Below are 19,551 nucleotides of genomic sequence, written 5' to 3'. Positions count from 1 at the left end.
ATACTAAACTAATTAGTAGCTAAAACTTCCAAACTAACAAACACAAGTATTAACCAGACATAAATTTAAACTATATCAAGCAATCATTCTCATACACTCTAAAGGGACCATACACCAACTAGAAAAGGGAAACGAAGCGGACCGAGATCTAATATTAATCAAGACTAAACATTTGCTTGCACTCGTGCATACACTTTAGACGCATCAGTCACTCTCCTGTCGAAGATAATAAAATTCCTATGGATTCAAATTTCACCCACCACCCCAACCCAGATTGTGCGTCATATTTCATTAATCGACTCTGAAGACTGACTCATTCTAAATTGTGCAAAGTTTAACACAAGATCAATATGGGATACAAACGCCACCCCACTCTAGACAGAGGCAGAGGCAGAGGCACCAAACCCGCCAAACTACCATAGAACTTGTACATTTGTAGAAAATGATGTGTGATTACAAGCTAGTGTATGTGCCCAACAATTCTGCTTGCTACATAATTATAATAAATCAAAAACATTATGAAAAGTTTTTAGTTAACAATTAATATATTAGGATATATCTCGCTTTCAATTTCAGCTGCCATATCTTTAAATTACACCTTCTCATCTTTCAATTTTCAAACAAGAGATTCAAATGCTACATTATGTGCTCCTTTTGGTTTTCTTTTTCACCTTTTTCCATTTTGGCAATATTGACTGAATGCTGCTGTGGACCGCGTACCACATTATTAGTCTTATTTTTCTCTCTACAACGTTCTTTACATTTCTTTTATCTTACTTTTTAGATTGTCTTTTGATTTTTAAAAAGATACATTTTAAGTGTTTAACTCTCAAATTTTATAGTCTACTTATGATATTTTATATTTTGTAACCGATAAATTTGAAGTAAAAAAATCTTCAAATTTTAAGTTAAAACAGCATAAAACCATTGGACTTTTATGTTAAATTTTATTCTTTTTATACTCGACCACAAAACTATAAATTTATACGTTTACATATATATATATATATATATATATATATATTTGAAAATTATGTTTCCAATATGTAATGATATTTTTTTAAAATTTTATATATTGAATCTTGACGCGCTTTAATGTAAAATTCTTCCTGTCAACGTTTTGAATGAATTTATAAGTAGACAACTTTGATCTGCTACAAAAATAAAAAAAATAAGTCCCAATGCATTATCTATTTCTTATTTAATAAAATGTTGATTTAATTTTTTTTTATAAAGTTTTCGTGTTAGGCATCATTATGCAACTTGACATTTCAGCTAAGCTGACACCTCAAGAAACAACAATCATCTGCCATCACATGAAAAAAAATATTATTAAAAAAAAGAAAAAAGAAAGAAAATACAAAAATATGGGGGGACTAGACCAAAACCCATATGTTAACACAAACGATACATAAGTAGATTATACCTATTCATAAAGAATTCTAAGAACATACTAGCTGGGAGTTTATTATACCAATGAAAAGATTCTCTATGAATAAATCCTAAATTAGCCAACTTATCGGCACAAACATTCCCTTCACGAAAATTATGAGTTACCCTAAACCTGATTGTCCCACAAAAATTAAGACAAGTATTCCATCGATTCTGAAGCATCCACGGAACATTAGTCCTAGCAGTAAACGCAGCACAAACCAATGCAGAATCACATTCAAGTCAGACATATATATAATCAATTATAAAATTTTAGTTTAAGTTGAAAAGTATTTATTTATATTTTGTCCTTGATATTATGTTGTCTTGAAATATTTTAAAAAGTTTCTTTTGGTTGTTCAAAATAATTTTCTATTATAATAATTTATATGTTTTTTTATTATATGATGATGGACATTATTAATACTATAGCGGATACACATATGTAACAACACCGGTGTATTCGTATTTTCCTCTTTTACTCAACTTTCATGATGATAGAAATTTAACATATATATATATATAAATAATTTTGGATGAGTAAAAAATGAAAAACAAAAAATAGCATGTAAAGAAATGATGAATTGATTAAACAACATTTTTTTTCTTCTCCGGTTTAAGTCTCTCTTTTTCTTCAAAGTTTTTTCTCTTTTTTCATTGATAGTTTTGGGATTGGAGAGTGTAATTATTGAAAATGAATATTATTTTATTTTATATGTGAGATTTGGTGTGAAAACGTATGAGAGTGTATAATAATATTAAATTAAAAAATAGTTTTATACTAATAAAATAAGATAAATTAATAAAGATAGGATCGGAATAAATTTGTATAGAAAAAAAACGATTATAACAAAGAATCCTCTTTATATATAGGTATAGATAAAAAATAAAAATAACTTAGTGTATATTACCCTTCAATATTTTAGATCGTGTAATAGATGTCCCAATTAAATTGATACACAAAAACATACGCAAATAATATAAATCACTTAAATAAAAGTGTGTAATTAATTAAGTACCTTATTTTAAAAAATATTAGTTACTAAAAAGTCAAATATACATTAGATATATAAAGTTAATTTAAGTGTTTAAAAATAAAATATGTCCACCAATGTAACTATAGTAATTTACAATTTTATTTTTTTCTGATTACAGTTGTTTAATAACAGTCATTGACATTTTTGAAATTTTGAAGTTATAACATAAAACTTTTGAGGGTAGTCCTTAGGAATTGTCATTGAGAGTGGAGAAATGAAAATGTTGGTTTTAGGTCAATCATCATAAAAAAAATATATGGAAATAAAAACTTTGTAATTAATTAATGTACGAATAACACATTTTTATGATAATTATAAAGTGATTGTCGTTGTTTTGACACTTTAACTATTATTGACCTATGTTGTTACTATTATTACCGTTTGAACATCATGTTAATATATATATTAAAATTAAATTTATTTTATTATATTACCGAATTCATAATCATTAATTTGACAATTATCGCTTTGTGTTAATGAAACGATAATAATTGTAATTATTATTATATAAATTTTTAATGGTTTAAAAATTATATAAACTATTTCAATCATTTTTAAAAATTTCTTTCTAATAATAATTGTTACTCTTTATTTCACTATTACGTTTTTTATGTTTCTAATAATGATCATTACTCTTTATTTTACTATTACGTTTTTTATGTTTCTAATAAGGATCATTACTCTTTATTTTAATGTCAATCTATTAGGTTTTTATTATGATGTACTTCTTTAAGGAATTATATTACCTCCCCGTTAACACGATTCACTCTTATAATAAATTGAAAATTATGAGAAAATAAAGAGGAAAAAATAAAAAGATTGATGGTTATATATATTAAAATATATATGATATAATTTTTTATAATTAGTGTTGGTATTCTCTTAACATGATATCTTTATAAATTTGAAATAATTTTACGATTTGATTAATAAATAAATTTCTTATTTTTATAAAAAAATAACTATATAATTGATCAACTCCGTTAGTTATACGACTTTTCAATTAATCTTTACAGATTTATTTTTAATTTATTTTTAAAACTATATTTTTAATATAAAATTATAAATATACAAGAAAGCGTTCATGTTTCCACTAGGACGATATAAAAATATTATCTATATTAAAATTTGATTGAAGTTATCTTCCTGATAGATATTATGGATATACATGCGCCAAAAATTGATAATATATATATATATATATATATTAAATTCTTACATTATTAATATAATACACTATGAACATGGTATAAAATGATTGGAGACATTTATATATCAGATAATTTAGATAAAAATCTAATAGTTTTGATTTGTAATTTTTTACATTATTAATATAATACACTATGAACATGGTATAAAATGATTGGAGACATTTATATATAAGATAAAGCTTTAAATAAAAATCTAATAGTTTTGATTTCTATTCTGCTTTTTTTTAGCTTAGTGATATTTTTTATTTCAATTTGAAAAGAAAATATAATAACAAAATAGAATGTAATTATGTTTTAAAATAATAATAAATTAGGAAGAGTGGAAAAATTACATTATCTTACTATCACACAAAAACATTGTTAATATTTCTTGAAGATCTCAAGTCGATTAGATATTAGAACATTTAATAGTATATATTTTGATGAAAAATCATCTTATAAGTCGATTTTGATTTTATAAGGTTGAGTTGCACTTCAAAAGTTATGTAGAGTTTATACCACAGAGAGTTTGTTGGACTTATCAGGTCTCAGGTTCTACAATATCGGACCACTCATAAATATATATAGTTGTTAAATATCTCACATTGACTACATATTAAAATATTTCATAGTATATAAGTAAATGCAAACTTATTTTTATAAATCGATTTTCTAAGGTTAATTAGATTTAAAGTCCATTTATCAATAAATATTTATATTTTAAATACCATAAAATTTATAATAGACAATTATTAAATTCAAAAAAATAATTAAAGATGGTTTGTGTAATAAATAAATAATAGAAAATAATTAAAAGAAAATAAAATTTACTTATATTAAACAGAGGGTGTTAAGAATATACCTAGCAAGTCAACAAAGGGAAATAAATAAAAATATAAGTATTTAATGAAAATAAAACATTTATTATTATAAAATAACGTAATTCTGTTTTATTTTATTAAATAGTATTATTATTTTAATTTTATTAATTACTTTATGGAAAGCAATAACTATTTTAAAAAATTAATGAGTAAAACATATGTATTATTTAATATCACTACTCATTCTTTCGATTTTTTTTATATATACAAGTTTTTATGGTAGTAGTCATTCTCTTTAAATTATTATTATTTTTATATAAAAGTTTTTATGTTAGATATTAATATATAATTTTTATGTTAGATATTAATATATAATTTAATATATTAATTAGACTGACATTTTAAGTCACCACAATCGTATGCTATTATATAAAGAAATATTATTAGAAAAAAAAAATTATACCAAAACTCATATGTTTGATAAAAAAATATGTAAATAGACTATATTTATTGATAAAAAAATTAAAAACAAACTAGATGTAAGTCTATTTATAAAATTAATGCATAAAATTAATGTTTTAAAATTTATATGAAATAAAAATAATAACTATAGTGGTTGAGTGGTCATACTGTGATTTTGGTAACATTTCAAAAAGTTAATTAAGAAGCTTTGAAAGAAACACTTGTTAACTAAGTGAGTATATTGGTAACAATGATGCAATTTTTTTTTTCTAACAACACTTTACGATTTTTTTTTTTACATTTTCGGTATAACTTTTTGACAGAATTATCAGAATCAGTACTTTTATAAAAAAAACACAAATATGTGAAATCGCATTTTAAATTTTTTTTTTTAATATATAAAACATATTCTAAAATAGGATTTATACTAAATACAAAAGTAGTGGTTTGATTTTTTTTAAGTAATTTTTTAAAATACAATTTCTCTTTTTTTTTCTATAGTAAAATATATAATTTTAAAATATATTTACCTATATTCTATATTCTATATTTTTTCTTAATTATTTATTTCTTAATTTTCTTATAAATATTCTGAAAGGTAAGAAAAACCAATACAGTGAAAAAATATCAAATATATTATTTGATGATTTTTTACACAAATTATGAGATATACAAATAATTTTGAACACTTAAATTACTAAGGTGAGATTATGGTGTTTTGTAAAGGGTTTTATAAAAACTTAAATTATATATATATATATATATATATATATATATATTTCTAATTTCATTATATTATGAGATGAGAGTTGTATATAATTCTAAAAATTGTCAAAAACATTTTTTTTAATAAATCATTATTTTCCTTTATAAAGTGTATGAGAGGGTAAGATTACAAAGAAATTATAAAAATATTTTAATTTCTCACATGTATCAAAATCTTTCGTATTATAGTGCAAAATCTTATTGGAGACAAAATCAAGTATATTAAACATGGCGCATCTTTCAGTAAATAGTTAAATTTTGATTTACCATATCATTTCAAGAGATTGGCTCTTTTTATATTATATCTAAATTCAACTCTTATTTTTTTTATTTTTGTTAACAATTAATCTTAATAGATATTAAAATAAATTTAATCTTAATAATAAATTACTCAAAGAGGAAAGGCTGATAAAATGTCGTTAAGATATTTGATATTTTTGTTAATGAAATTTATAATATTTTTTCTGACATGCTTATAGTAACAAGTAAATGATTTTAGAATATCCAAACAAAGTATACAAACATTTAATTATCTAAATAAGAATATAATAAATTATAAACTACAAATATAGAATAAAACGGTGATATACTAAACTTCTAATTAATACAAAAAAAAAACCTCACATGTTGGCATTTATAAATTATAAGTGATATGATTAAAATAAATTAATGATACTAAGTTAATAGTATAAAAGTCATACTAATTATATTTGTTATCAATTAATAATATAATCTTTGTACACTGATATTATACTAATGGAACTCAAATTTTATAACAATTAAAGTTTGTGTGGCAAGAAAACTACTCAATTAAAATTTATAAATAACTTATCAATATGAATTAACCACAATATTTAATTGCCTTAAATTTATTATTCAAAAGAGTCAGTCACTTGGATCCATCTGGAAGTCAATAATCCTATTTGTAATAGTTAACATATAATTTATTATACTAATAAAAGCACAATCAATAGTTTCAACCTATAAATAGTAGATTGTTAAGAGTTATATTTTCTTTGAGTTATTTAATCTATTTTTTGAATTGATGATATGAAAATAGTTTTAATATTTAATTCTGATTGAATTGTTAAATTATATATTAATTGCATTTACATACGTTGACCAACATTTGACTTCTGGTCTACATATTAAAATGGTTCGAATTTTTTTCATCTTTAATTGAATATCAGGATGTAAAAATAAAGAAACACACCAGGTAACATGTAAAAAAAGAAATTAGCCTCTGACCATCATTATTGTACATTAAAAATTAATATTTATTTTATAAAAAAAATTGTTGATCAGTAATTTTTTGTCTAAATACAATCTCACAATATGCCAAGGAACTTTCATGCACGAAAAAAAGAATATTAGTTACAACTAAGATAATGGTTATTATATATAATTTGTCATGCATTTTCAATTTAATTTATTTACAGTATTAAAAAAAGTAGCTAAAAATGATGGATATTTGAAATCAGGAAAAAAGGATTTGACGCATATTTATTTATTAGGAAAAATAAGTTATATAAAAAAAGTGAGAAAAAAAGAGAAGGGTAAAAATGGTTGGCTTAGAATCCTTGACCTATGTGAAAGATGAAACTGCTGAAAAAATTCTGACAGTTAAATTTATAGTATTAAATAGAAACTTACTTTTTGACATTCACAAGTTTATTGATGTCAGTTTTGTGAGACAGTAGCAAATGAAATTGAATTCTTAAATTCAAATCCAAACAAACGGCTCTGACAGTCACAAAATGTCACAAAATGTGCATGTGGTGAGTGTTTGCTTAACGCGTCCCACACTTCTCTATCTTGAATGCTTATACGATAAATTGATAAAAAAGAGGAAGAAAGTTATGAAAGAAGAGAGAGAAAAAATTGCAGTATCCTAGGCCTTTTTTTTTTTTGTTTCCTTTTCAACTTGTTCAGTTACTATTTCCATTCATTCAAATCTATTCATTAATTTATTTCCAATTCTTTTTAACTTATCTCTTCTCTCACAACTATAAATATGTATCACTGCCACTCTCTCTCACAGACAACAACTCTTCTTCTTGGATCTTATGCGTTTCCACCAAATCACACGCTGTCTACTACTCTGCTCGTTTTGAGGATCTCGTGAAGACCTTCTGTGGTTTATTTCTTATGTGTTTGCTTTTCTGATTGGATTTATTTCGATCTTCATATGGCTATTGAAGCACAGTTGTATCCCAGCAATCAGTTTTATGGCTCAAAGAACTTGATGGTGTGTTTGAATTCTCAAGCTTATGGTCATAAGCATAATCTGCAACAACCAGAACAACAACAATGTCTACAACATCTGCACCATGCTAGACAGATGAATCAAACCACGTCTCTTGTTGATCCCACCTTTTCTTGTTTTTCCAATTCAAATGCCCAGAATAATGCTTTCAACAAGTACAACCACAACGCTCAACCCTTAGCCTCGTATCCTCAACACTTGGCTACTGAACTTGATGAACAGAGAGATATCGATCACTATATCAGATCTCAGGTTAGTTTCGTATAGCGTTACATTAACAGTTTTTTTAAGGTTTTAAAACTTCAACGAGCGTGATTCCGGCAGGGAATCTGGAAGGTCCACCACCGTACTGCCACGGAAATTGTGTTCCATCGGTTGTTTTTATCTGCAATTTCAAGGAGCTGCTTGACTTTTTTGCCATTGAACAATTGAGAGATTTGTTTGCTAGCTAACAATTTTTTTTTTGTCATTTTAGTTTTGTGTCACAACCAGTCTAATCGGTGTTTGTTTTGTGTTTGCGCAGAATGAAAAGTTGAGAGTTTTGCTGCAAGAGCAAAGAAAACAGCATATGGCGGAGTTACTGAAGAAGATGGAATTGAATGCCCTTCATTTATTGAAACAGAAAGATGAAGAAATAGTGCAAGCATCGAATAAAACGATGGAGTTGAAAGAGTTTTTGAGAAGGTTGGAAGTGGAGAAGGAATCATGGAGAAAGGTGGCTGAGGAAAAGGAGGCTGTGATATTGTATCTTCATAACAACTTAGAACAGATGAAGGAAAGAGCAGTGCATGGGATGACATCAGAGGATGCAGAGTCGTGTTGCGATGATAACATGAGAATCACAGCAGCAATGGGGGAAGGAACAGGAGAGAAGAGAGTGTGGCATAGTAGTGGGGTAGGAGAAGTTGAACAAATTAGGAAAAAGACAATGGATTGCAAATGTTGTAATTCTCAAAAATCGTGTTTTATGTTTCTTCCTTGCAGGCATCTCTGTTCGTGTAAAACTTGTGAGCCTTTTCTACAAGTTTGTCCTGTCTGTAGTATGCCCAAAAAGTCTAGCATAGAGACTTTAATCACATAATTTTATACAAAATTACTTTTTTGTTTTAGCACAGTTTCTTTCTCTTTTATGATTCTCTTTCATCACAGGTTCTAATGCAGAGCTAACCTTTTGAGTTTGGCCATGAACCTTTATGAACATGAACAATTACAAGTTATTTTTTTATGATGCTATGTGTCATATTCAAGAGGGATTCCTGATGAATGGTCTATTCATGCTTTCTGCCATTTCCAAGATATCGATGAATGGTCTATTCTGGATTCTGTGTCATCTTAGTTTCTCGGAGTATTTTCACCATAAAAGCTGTTCACACCCCAACTTTATCACCATCACCAGTTACTTGTGTATATGTAAAAACATATTTATAACTGTTTCTTTTCCAATGTCCACATTTTCATATGATGTTATTCAATTACAAATTATAATATTAGTTATTTTTCTTTATTTTTATAATGATATTAAACATGATTTACAATTAATTCATACAATTAATTCATAGTGTAAATATTTTATATGCATGATACATACTCATTAAATAAAAAAGCATGAAATATCTTTATGTTTGCAAGATTAAAAAGTATTTATTTTAATTTAATATTATATAAAATATAAATGATAGTATAACCTTCTCCAATATTTCTTAATAATCATCTCAATTTTTTCAAAATATCTTTAGTATTAAATACATACATACATACATATATATATATATAAGACCTTCTTTTAATAAATAAGAAGACTGATAAATAAAAATGTAAAAATATATATCCTTAATTTTCATTTTTTACTATGAATTTAATTATTTTATTGAATTTTCATTATTCTTTCATGAGTTGTTTAAATAAATTAAACTACAATTATTTAGGCTTAAATTCACTCCAATGTCTAATAAATTTAAAATGTGTAATTTGATTTATACAAAAATTTTATTAGATATTTTATTTTCTATTAAAAAATAAACAATTCTGATCCACTGTGATATAATTCACTGTTTTTTCAGAAAATATTAATGTAGCGGTCATATTACAAAGGGAATAAAGTAAAACAGTTTAATTATATATATATATATATATATTTAATTTTTTAATTTTATTAAATTAAACAATTGATTCATTATAATGTCCTTCATCTGTTATCAGAAAATATTAAAGTTTAGGTCGTAATAACATTTAATAGGAAAAAATAGGAAAGAGAAAAAGGTTGGTGGGTGAGTGATCACATAGCCTAGGACTATAGAAAGTGGTCAATAATATTCCAAGAGAACATAGAGTAAAAATGATTTAATTATATATTTGATTTTTTAGCTTTTTAAAGTTAATTATACTATAATAGTATTCCATAGTTGTCATAAAATATTAATGTATCAGTTATAATAAAATTTAATAAAGAAGAATGAAAAGATAAAGGAATAGAAATATAAATGATACAATTTTGATAGAGAAATGTGTAATAAAATATGTATTTTAGATTAATTATTATAAAAAACATTAATGTGCAAGCTACAATAACATAATAACATCTAAAGAGAAAAGAATGGAAAAGAAAAATAACACTTAAAAAAAAATAATAGATAGAAAAAATGTTGAACTATGATATATGATACTATGAAAAAATAAAGAATAAAATTTTTTCACTCTATAAATTACTCCGATATTACACAAAAGTAAATATATATAATCATACAATAACTTTAACTTCTCATAACACTAATATCAATAAAATTACCATTCAAATAAAATTATTATATCATTCATTTTTTTATTGTTTATAATAGGATATATTCTATATTAGATATTTTCATCGATATACAATTCATTATGAAAAAATATAAGATTATTTTTTTAGTTCACTTACCTACTTAGACACATAGTATGGAAGATAGGTATGGAATAAGGTGAGTCATTGTCCTAGCTAGTTCGTATAATAATAAAAAAATAATTTTTTTCTGTAGTTTCTCAAATTTCTTCCTGCATCTCACTAATTTTATATTAATGAATATTTGTCATATATTTGTCATGATTTCAGGACAACAAAGTTTTGATAATGTAGCATGATTTGTTTTTAAAACTTTAAAGTCATTTTCATATATTTCTTTTTAATAGTAACTTGAATTTTTGAATTATGAACTAAATTTAAATATTTGTAAAAAAAAGTTAAAAAATATGAATATTTTTAAGAACTCTTAAGAAAAATTATTTATATATTTACTTTTTTATCTAACTAAACATATTTGATACTATATTTGGTTTATAAATTTCTAAAGGTTAATAACATAAATGTATCTTCTGATTGAATTTAGGTATAAAGTCATGTATCAAAATAATTAATGGAACAATATTGAATATGGAAGAAAACATATATAAATAAGAATGTATAAGAATATAAAAATACGAGGAAGATTAATGCTAGTTTATAATTTTAACAAGTGCAAGATTTTAGAAAATTAATGAGATGGATAATTTTGTTCATCTGTAAAGAATAGGAATTAAACAATTATGATAACCATGTATAATTTATTGTTTTCTTTTAGCAATATCCAAAAAATATATTTTGATATAGATCTGTAAAATTGTGATTATGTATTTATTACGTCTTCTAAGTTTGGTACATTTTTAAACATATATCTTACAAATGTATCTGCAAGAAATATATTCAGTGAGGTTGAATTAAAACTTTTATTTGGATTGATGGTATTACAGCTGAACAATGTTCAGTGAAGGATATCTGCATGCCATTTACACCAGTTTAGTGAGGAACTGGTGAACATGATTTTGTGGATATAGAACACTGCAGACCAGTTTAGTTTTGATCGAAGCTGCACTCAAATGGTCAGAATTAAAATTTAAAACATAGTAAATCACTTAGATAGTAGTTGTATCTGCTTCAATTACATCATGATTCACACAGGACACAGAATTTGAATTCACTAAATTACACATTGATTAAAGAGATAAAAGATAAAGTAAATTCATAATATATAAGTACTGAAAATCTCACCTACAAGTTGGTTACCCCAAACAATCCACATGATGGAGAAGAAAGCCTCTTCAGAAAGAAAGACAAGGATCACAAGCATTTTTTTTAAATTTAAAAATCAAACTTCCAGGGATCCAAACTTACAAAAATGCTTTTATTGTATGGTACAAAACAATGTCAAATGTAATTTTAAAAACTAAATCATGAGATGAAAGAATTGTCATTCAGCAGTCCACTTCTGCAGAATCATGTTCCCAACAATTTAGGAACTCCCTTTGATAGCTAGGGAAAGAAAGAGGCTAATATTTCATCATGTTTTTGTCAGCAACAGAACCATTGAACTTACATATAGACACTCAAATGCAAAGTACATATTTAACAGTCAATTACACAAGTTGTCTGGATGATATACTTCCTCTTGAGGACCAAATTTTTCTCTAAAAGACTTTACTTTTTCTAAATACCAAAGCGTTGTTCGTAGGGAAAAAGGACCTTGCTGATTAACCATAACTTAATACAGACTAAACCCAAAAAACTGGCTAACAATGATAGCAAATCCGAGGGCTATTGCAATAAGAGAAGAAGCCCAAGTGAGCTTCTCGGTTATCCTAGGTACTCTATCTTTCAGTGCCTGGCTACACGAACCTATAAACACAGTATAGCTTCCCATTGCGATTACAGTTCCTATTAAGAACATGATGAGAAATGCAGCACCGGCCAAACGAGAAGGCAGAGCAAGGGCAGGCAAAACCATCATCAATGCATCCGGTTGCAGTCCATGAACTATCCCAGTGGCAAAAGTAGCAAATCCAATATTCTTTTTGCCTACTGTTGGATCGTCAAGTGATTCATACACGTTGACATCACTTTCTAAAGCAACACCCGCTGTATGTGCTTCTGAGGCTTCTCTAATTCCCATAGCACCAATTATTAGCAGGGTTAGACCCACCACTCTAGTGCCCCAAGTTCGGATAATTTCAATATGGAGTTTATCCTTGAGAATCAAAAATATTAACCCAAAAAGAACCTGACCAGCATCATGACCACAACCCCAAAGGGCTCCAACAGCAGCACTCTCCATTCGGGTTCGGCCAATTGACAATGGAGCCAAGGCGGCTAGGTGGTCAGGCCCTGATAGTGTGTGCAAGCAGCCAGCAAAGAAACCAGTCCAAGCACTACTCAGGAGCTCAGTGTGGATTAATTTTCTACCAACTGCAGCTGCAGCAGGACCACCAGTCCTCGCAGCAGTTTGAAAGGTTGCAAAAGCTGCTGGTGCAATAGCAGGATGGATTAAGATCAAGGCAAGAGCAGAAAGTATTATAAGAATCCGAGCTGGTATTGCCTGAGACAAAAAGCACGAGGATTCTTTTATTAAGATCTATTCATACACCACAATTTTAAAAAAACAATATATGCCACACGTAACTTTGTGTATATACAAGTCTCTATTCAATTACATATATATAACTCACAAGAAACTTGTTGATCTTGTTTTATTGGCATAAATATGTAACTCATGACAGAAATTGGTCACGCCATCAAGGTACAAAAGGGTCATAGACATGTTTGTTACGCTAGAAAAATAAGGGGAAAGAAAACAGAAGCATGGATACAAGAAAAGAGGCACTTAATTCTAAGTTTGTAAAGAAGATTCTTCAAACTTGGCACACATCAAATTCGAATTGTATAGTACGGGTGCCTGACATTTTAAAAAGGAAAAGCTGTATCACCCCTTACAGGGACATTTTATTTAATCTTTAACTCAAAAAACCAAATGGTGTTTTGCTCATGAAACATGAATTTGAAAATGACCAGAGATACAGAAACGAGAGAGAGAAAAGATTACGTAACAACAATGATTGCTCGGAGCAGAATCATACCTTTGGGTTTTGGAAAGTGACTGTTTTGATTTGATTGAGAGAATGGGGATCGGGTGGGGGTCGATCTGGAGAAGAGGAAATGGATGGAAAAGTATTGGGGTGTTTAGAAGATGGAAGAAAGGGAGTGGAAGACAAAAAAGGAGACGGGTTTTCATATCTGCAACAAATTGAGGTGACCCTCTTCAAGTGGGAACGTGTTAATGGAGATAAATTGATTCTTGAAGTTGCAGGTTGAAATGGGAAAGAGTTGGTGAAAGTTTTGAAGGAAGAAGGTGAAGGCGAAGACAGAAGCCAATCCATGTCTGGCTTCTATAAACAGAAACAGAGGAAGAGAAACAGAGCACACAACACAGATTATTTCCTTTCTTTTCTCCTTTTCATAGCTTATAAGTCCAAATTGTTGTTCTCAAAACCGAAAGCCAATGTTCAAAGGTTAGGTGGTACTTTGCCGCACCGGCCCAATCAGAATTAATAAAATTAGATTATTACTTTACGATATTAAAAATAAAAATAAAATATTTTTAAAATTTCAAATCAAATGCACTGTAATTCTCAAACTTTAATTTTAATAATAATCAATATTTTTGGTTTATTTTTTTTCAAAACAAAACATTATATCATTTAAAATTAGTAATGAGAACAAGTCCTTTGGACATGTTTTAGGTTTTATTTTCAATATATATATAATATTGAATATTTTTTTATATTTTTTTATTTTTTATTTTTCACTTTTATATCAATTATTCTAAAAATTTGTTTGATGATTAATTTAATTCAGACGACCAACAATTCATATTTTTTTACTAAAAATATATTATTAGTATAGTGAAAAGTGTGATGCTTTTTATTTTATTTTCAAGTGGTAATAATTGTTTGTGATAATTGTTTTTTATGGTTAAAGATAAACATTGGTAGTTAAAGTAATTTTGTGGAGTGTTTCTTAAAGAGAGTTGTGTTTTAATTTGTTTATTTTTTTTAGAAGACACAAAGCAAAATAAAAATAGAAAAACAAAAATATCCAACTACAGAAATGAAGTATAAAACTTTAAAAAAAAGTCACATTGAAAAAATATCAAATACAACAATTTTTCTTATTATCTTTCTCAAACACTCTCAGATGATAAAACTACTCTTTAAATCACAAGTATATGTTGAAGCATATTGAGAGAAAAGAACTTAAATGAATCATATCTAATACCAAATATTGTGACTAAAAAAAGTAGAAGAAAAATAAATTATGTTTTATTTAAGATTATTTAATTTTTTTTAAAACATTTTAAACTAACTTTTAATAATTAATATGAAAAAAAGAGATGTAGGAATGAAAATGGAAGGAAATTTAGAATTTAACAATTTAAGTAATGGTATTAGGTCCGTTGTGATTTTTGAGCATATAAGGTTTGTGGAGTCTGGTGAGATAAAGTAGAGATTAAATTAAAGTAATAAAAAAGAAATAAAAGTTGAGCAGAAAAGAAAAGGACAAAAAGAATAGCACACGATAACCCACCTTTTAACGTGCTTTGACATGTGCTTTCGTGTGTTAGGCACACACCGCAGACCCACTCGCCCTTTCTTTTTTTTCTTCAATCATCTCCTACATACTCATCACAACATTACAATCTGTATTCATAAAATAACAAAAATATTAACATTTGAATAATTGTTTAAGGATTTTAACTTTATTAATTTATATATTTTATTTACCAGTCGGATTCAGTTACTTCCTGAATAAATGGAATTCTTCCCGTTAAGACCACATACAATCTAAGCTGGGAGCATTTAGATCTAAGCTTGGAGTATTTAGATTAACCACAAATATAACAATTTCTTACCTATTGTTTTTTCTTTCTATTTTATTTATACATTCTTTATTATATGTTCAAATTATTTTTTTTTATTTTTTTTATCTGATCTTAGTAATCATTTTCAACAATAAACATTATCTCTTTGTTTAAGATTGATTTATCAGACTTGATTTACACTTATACGATATTAATATCATTAAATACGTAAATCTATAATTGATCGTGATAATTTCAAACTCGATCCATGATATAAAGTCCTAAATCACAACCATTAAAACTAAGTTTAAATTAACAAATAAGTTAAATCTTTAAATATCAACGACTAATTTATTCATGTTAAATTAGTTCTATTACATCACAATCCAATAATATAAATATATTTATATAGTAATAATAATATAAATATATTTATATAATAATAATGATAATAAAATAAATTATAAAATAAATGTAAACATTATAAAGTAATAATAAGAATAATACTTAAAATTAAAATATATATATATATAAAATAAACTTATAAATAATATTATTATTTAAATCTAATATGAAATTATTATTTTTACATTTAAATTTATTTTAAATTATAAAAAAATATTAAAATTTATTATATTCCAAATTTTTGCAGAAATTTATCATAATTATGAATATTAAAATCTTATTTTAAATTAAAAAAAATTGTCTATTGTTTATGCTTTGACAATTTTACATAATTTATATATTGTATGAAGTTAGTTTTTACATATTCTCATAATCAATTAAGTATATTTTTTAAATTATTTTTAAATATAAAGAGAAATTTATAATATTAATTTTTATTAATTAAAAAAATTATAATTTCAATTACAATAATTACATTACTCATAAATTTTTCTTTCACTTTTTATTATATATATCTTAATTCAAACAACCTTCTTCCTTTATATCTTTTTTAAATAATATCACATTTACTTTCCAAAAATCATTTTCTAATTCATACAAACTCAAATAAACTATTAGAGAGTTGATTCAAGAACCATTTCTCTCTACTCCATATATCAGGGCAATGAAAGAATTGTTCTATAAAATACGATTGCACTATTTTCTTAAAACAACCGTACGGATACTTAGCCAATGAGATTGTACCAAATGAGATTCGTTTTACCCATGGTTTTAGGGGTGTGTCCTTAGTAGCTACATAACTCATTTTTTAACTCCTAAGAAAGGAAGACAATCCCATTATCCTGCATAATTGAAAAGGAAAGATTGTCTAAAAGTAGGTGGGTTTTTTTTCTCCATTTTGAAAAGTCAAAATAGGTGTTCCTAAAATACTTTTTGGACATGATTTTTCCTCTTCCAAAATTTACTATCTATGTTATAGAATATGTATTTCAAAAGTCTTCTTATTTTATTTTGGAAATAGCTTTTTGATATGCATATAAAAACAATTTTGCAATTTTTTTTCATAAAGTCTATTTGTATCGGAGTTATTTAAAGTTTATTTTGACGAAAGTTTGTTGACATTATTAGATCACTTGTTGTTGGATCACCTATTATATAGTTTCACACATGAGTTAACTAGGATGTGTTTAAGATCCTATATCGACTAAAATTAAAAAACATTGTATAGTATATAAGTATGTGCAAATCTCAACTTATAAGTTGATTTTATAAGGTTGAGTTAAGCTTAAAGTTCATTTCTTAATATGGTATCAGGGTCATTTAAAATTTATCTTATATAGAGTTTATTGATTTTATCAAGTCACGCCATTAAACTAGAGATAAAAACATTTCATATTATATATATTAATGCAAATCTCACCTTATAAATTGATTTTATAATATTAAATTAATATTAAAGTAAACCAACTTTCAATATTTCATTGAGAATCAGAATCAGTACAAAACAATTTATTCTTAACTCAAACAACTAACTAGTAGATACAAAGTATGATTTTTTATTTCTTAGGGATTCTATACTACTAAACTATAAATTAGTATAAATAGAATATACTTTTTTTTATTATTTTGGTGTTATTTTTTAATTAAATAATTTTATTCTTAACCAAATAATTTCTTTGGTTGAAGAAAATAATCATGGACAAGTTTTACTAAATTCATTCTTATAAGATGATTACTTTTTTAATGTGTGTATTATATTGTTTCAGTGTAGATGTACAGACAAAGCACGTGTTTAGTAAGTAATCAAATACATAATTCAACCAAAGTTGATCTCATGGGATTACATTGATATTTCTGTAGCGTTTGACAATCCTATGGGGTGAGTTTTGAAAATGAAGAACATTATTTTTCACATGCATATCATATCATATCATGGAGTGTTTTATTAATGTGGATATTATGTATAGTGATTTTCATCATCATTATTTCCTTTACCCATAAAATAAAGAAACATTGCATTATTCTGAATGGTCACTTTCCATCTCCATCATCCCTTTCATGGTTATACAAAATATTAGCATTTTTAATTTACTTAAATAATGTACAAATGAAAAGGAACTCACGCTTATCACAATACTAATTAACTTTTCAAATGGTTAAGTTATTTAAAGAAGAATGAGGTTGCTTTAAAAATATTTATTTTATTTTATTACGAACGGAACTTTAAATCTAAGTCAACTCTATAAAATTGATTTTAATAGTCTATTACGAAGTGAACTTTAAGTCTAATTTAACCCCATAAAACCGATTTATGGGGATGAGATTTGCACTCACTTATATACAATAAATTGTCCTCATCTCTAGTCGATATGAGATCTTCAACACAACGTGATGCTGTTTCTGATCTTTGACGACTCCACTTTTGTGACCGGCCTTGATCTAAGGGTCGACGACGGCTTTGTACAGAACCACTAATTATTCGGCATATGCATGTACTCATTTTGGTTACATTCCATCTTTATGAATAACAAACTGTCGCAATACAACTTTTATATATGTTGTGTACGTCAAATTCAAATTAATTGGAGTTTTCAATCAGTAACTTCCATCTTTATAACTCTAATTCAAGGTAACAAGGTTGTTCCCTCATTACTCCAAAATCAACAATATGCAATATCTCATTGGTTTAGATATACAGTCGTAACCTTTTCACCAACTTCATCTCCAAAACTGTTCTTATACAAAAGGATCAAGACAACTTCTACTAAAATTTGAATCGGTTATTAGGTTCACATTTATTTTCACGCTTTTCAGACTAGTTTGACTTATTTTTCCTTCCTTTATTCTAGTTCCTTCATTCCAGTCAAACTCTTCTTAATTTCTTTCGCTCAGGAGTAGGGAGGACACATGCAGAAGGTGTTCTGACACTTAAGTAATTATTCGGCATTCGATGCAATTAATACGTGATAATAACATACTTTTTTTTCGAGAATTGTGATTATTTTTATGCTTATTATGGACCCGTTATTACTGGATCGTGATTAAGAACGTATTACCTGATTTTTTTTTTGTACGATTTAGACTTGTTAATTTCTTTCTAATCTTAATGCATTTTTGAATATGTTGGTTGACCAATATCAAATACCAAGGTTGCTCTTAGGTCTCATCTGATTTCGATCGACACAAATTCATTTTTGTGAAACCATGATCATAATTTTTAAAAGAGAAGGCTTCATTACACAAAGTCCGTTGTCAAAATATTGGTTTTGTGTTGTAAATTCTTTTAAGGGGGAATAGAAACGTTTGATTTCTTGTGTATTCTCTATATATATACACAATTCATGGCCAAAAGCTTGAAAAATTTTAAGGTCACATTAAGTTTTTCATTAATTACAGTAAAGTAAAGGTGTTAGACGCGATTTTGCATCTCAAAGAAATTTGAAGGGAACTCTTGTTAGATGCTTTGTAATTTATGAC

General features: G+C 26.3%; 2 protein-coding genes across 2 annotated transcripts; one reads left to right on the top strand and one right to left on the bottom strand.

Annotated features, from left to right (window-relative positions):
• The first annotated feature begins 7,745 nt into the window (after positions 1–7,745).
• On the top strand, positions 7,746–9,081 carry LOC137822750 (probable BOI-related E3 ubiquitin-protein ligase 3). Its single transcript, XM_068627741.1, has 2 exons — positions 7,746–8,224; positions 8,496–9,081. The coding sequence occupies exons 1-2, from the start codon at positions 7,895–7,897 to the stop codon at positions 9,051–9,053; spliced, it is 888 nt and encodes a 295-aa protein (XP_068483842.1). The 5' UTR covers positions 7,746–7,894; the 3' UTR covers positions 9,054–9,081.
• A 3,242-nt stretch (positions 9,082–12,323) lies between these two features.
• LOC137821725 (chloroplast protein FOR GROWTH AND FERTILITY 2-like) lies at positions 12,324–14,327 on the bottom strand. The gene is made up of 2 exons (XM_068626460.1): positions 13,889–14,327; positions 12,324–13,350 (listed from the first exon to the last, which is right to left on the bottom strand). The coding sequence occupies exons 1-2, from the start codon at positions 14,186–14,188 to the stop codon at positions 12,520–12,522; spliced, it is 1,131 nt and encodes a 376-aa protein (XP_068482561.1). The 5' UTR covers positions 14,189–14,327; the 3' UTR covers positions 12,324–12,519.
• Positions 14,328–19,551: the final 5,224 nt, after the last annotated feature.

This window comes from Phaseolus vulgaris, chromosome 9, assembly GCF_000499845.2.
Source record: "Phaseolus vulgaris cultivar G19833 chromosome 9, P. vulgaris v2.0, whole genome shotgun sequence".
Taxonomy (NCBI): domain Eukaryota; kingdom Viridiplantae; phylum Streptophyta; class Magnoliopsida; order Fabales; family Fabaceae; genus Phaseolus; species Phaseolus vulgaris.
Note: the sequence above shows the minus strand (reverse complement) of the source record. Positions and strands in the feature narration are given on the sequence as shown.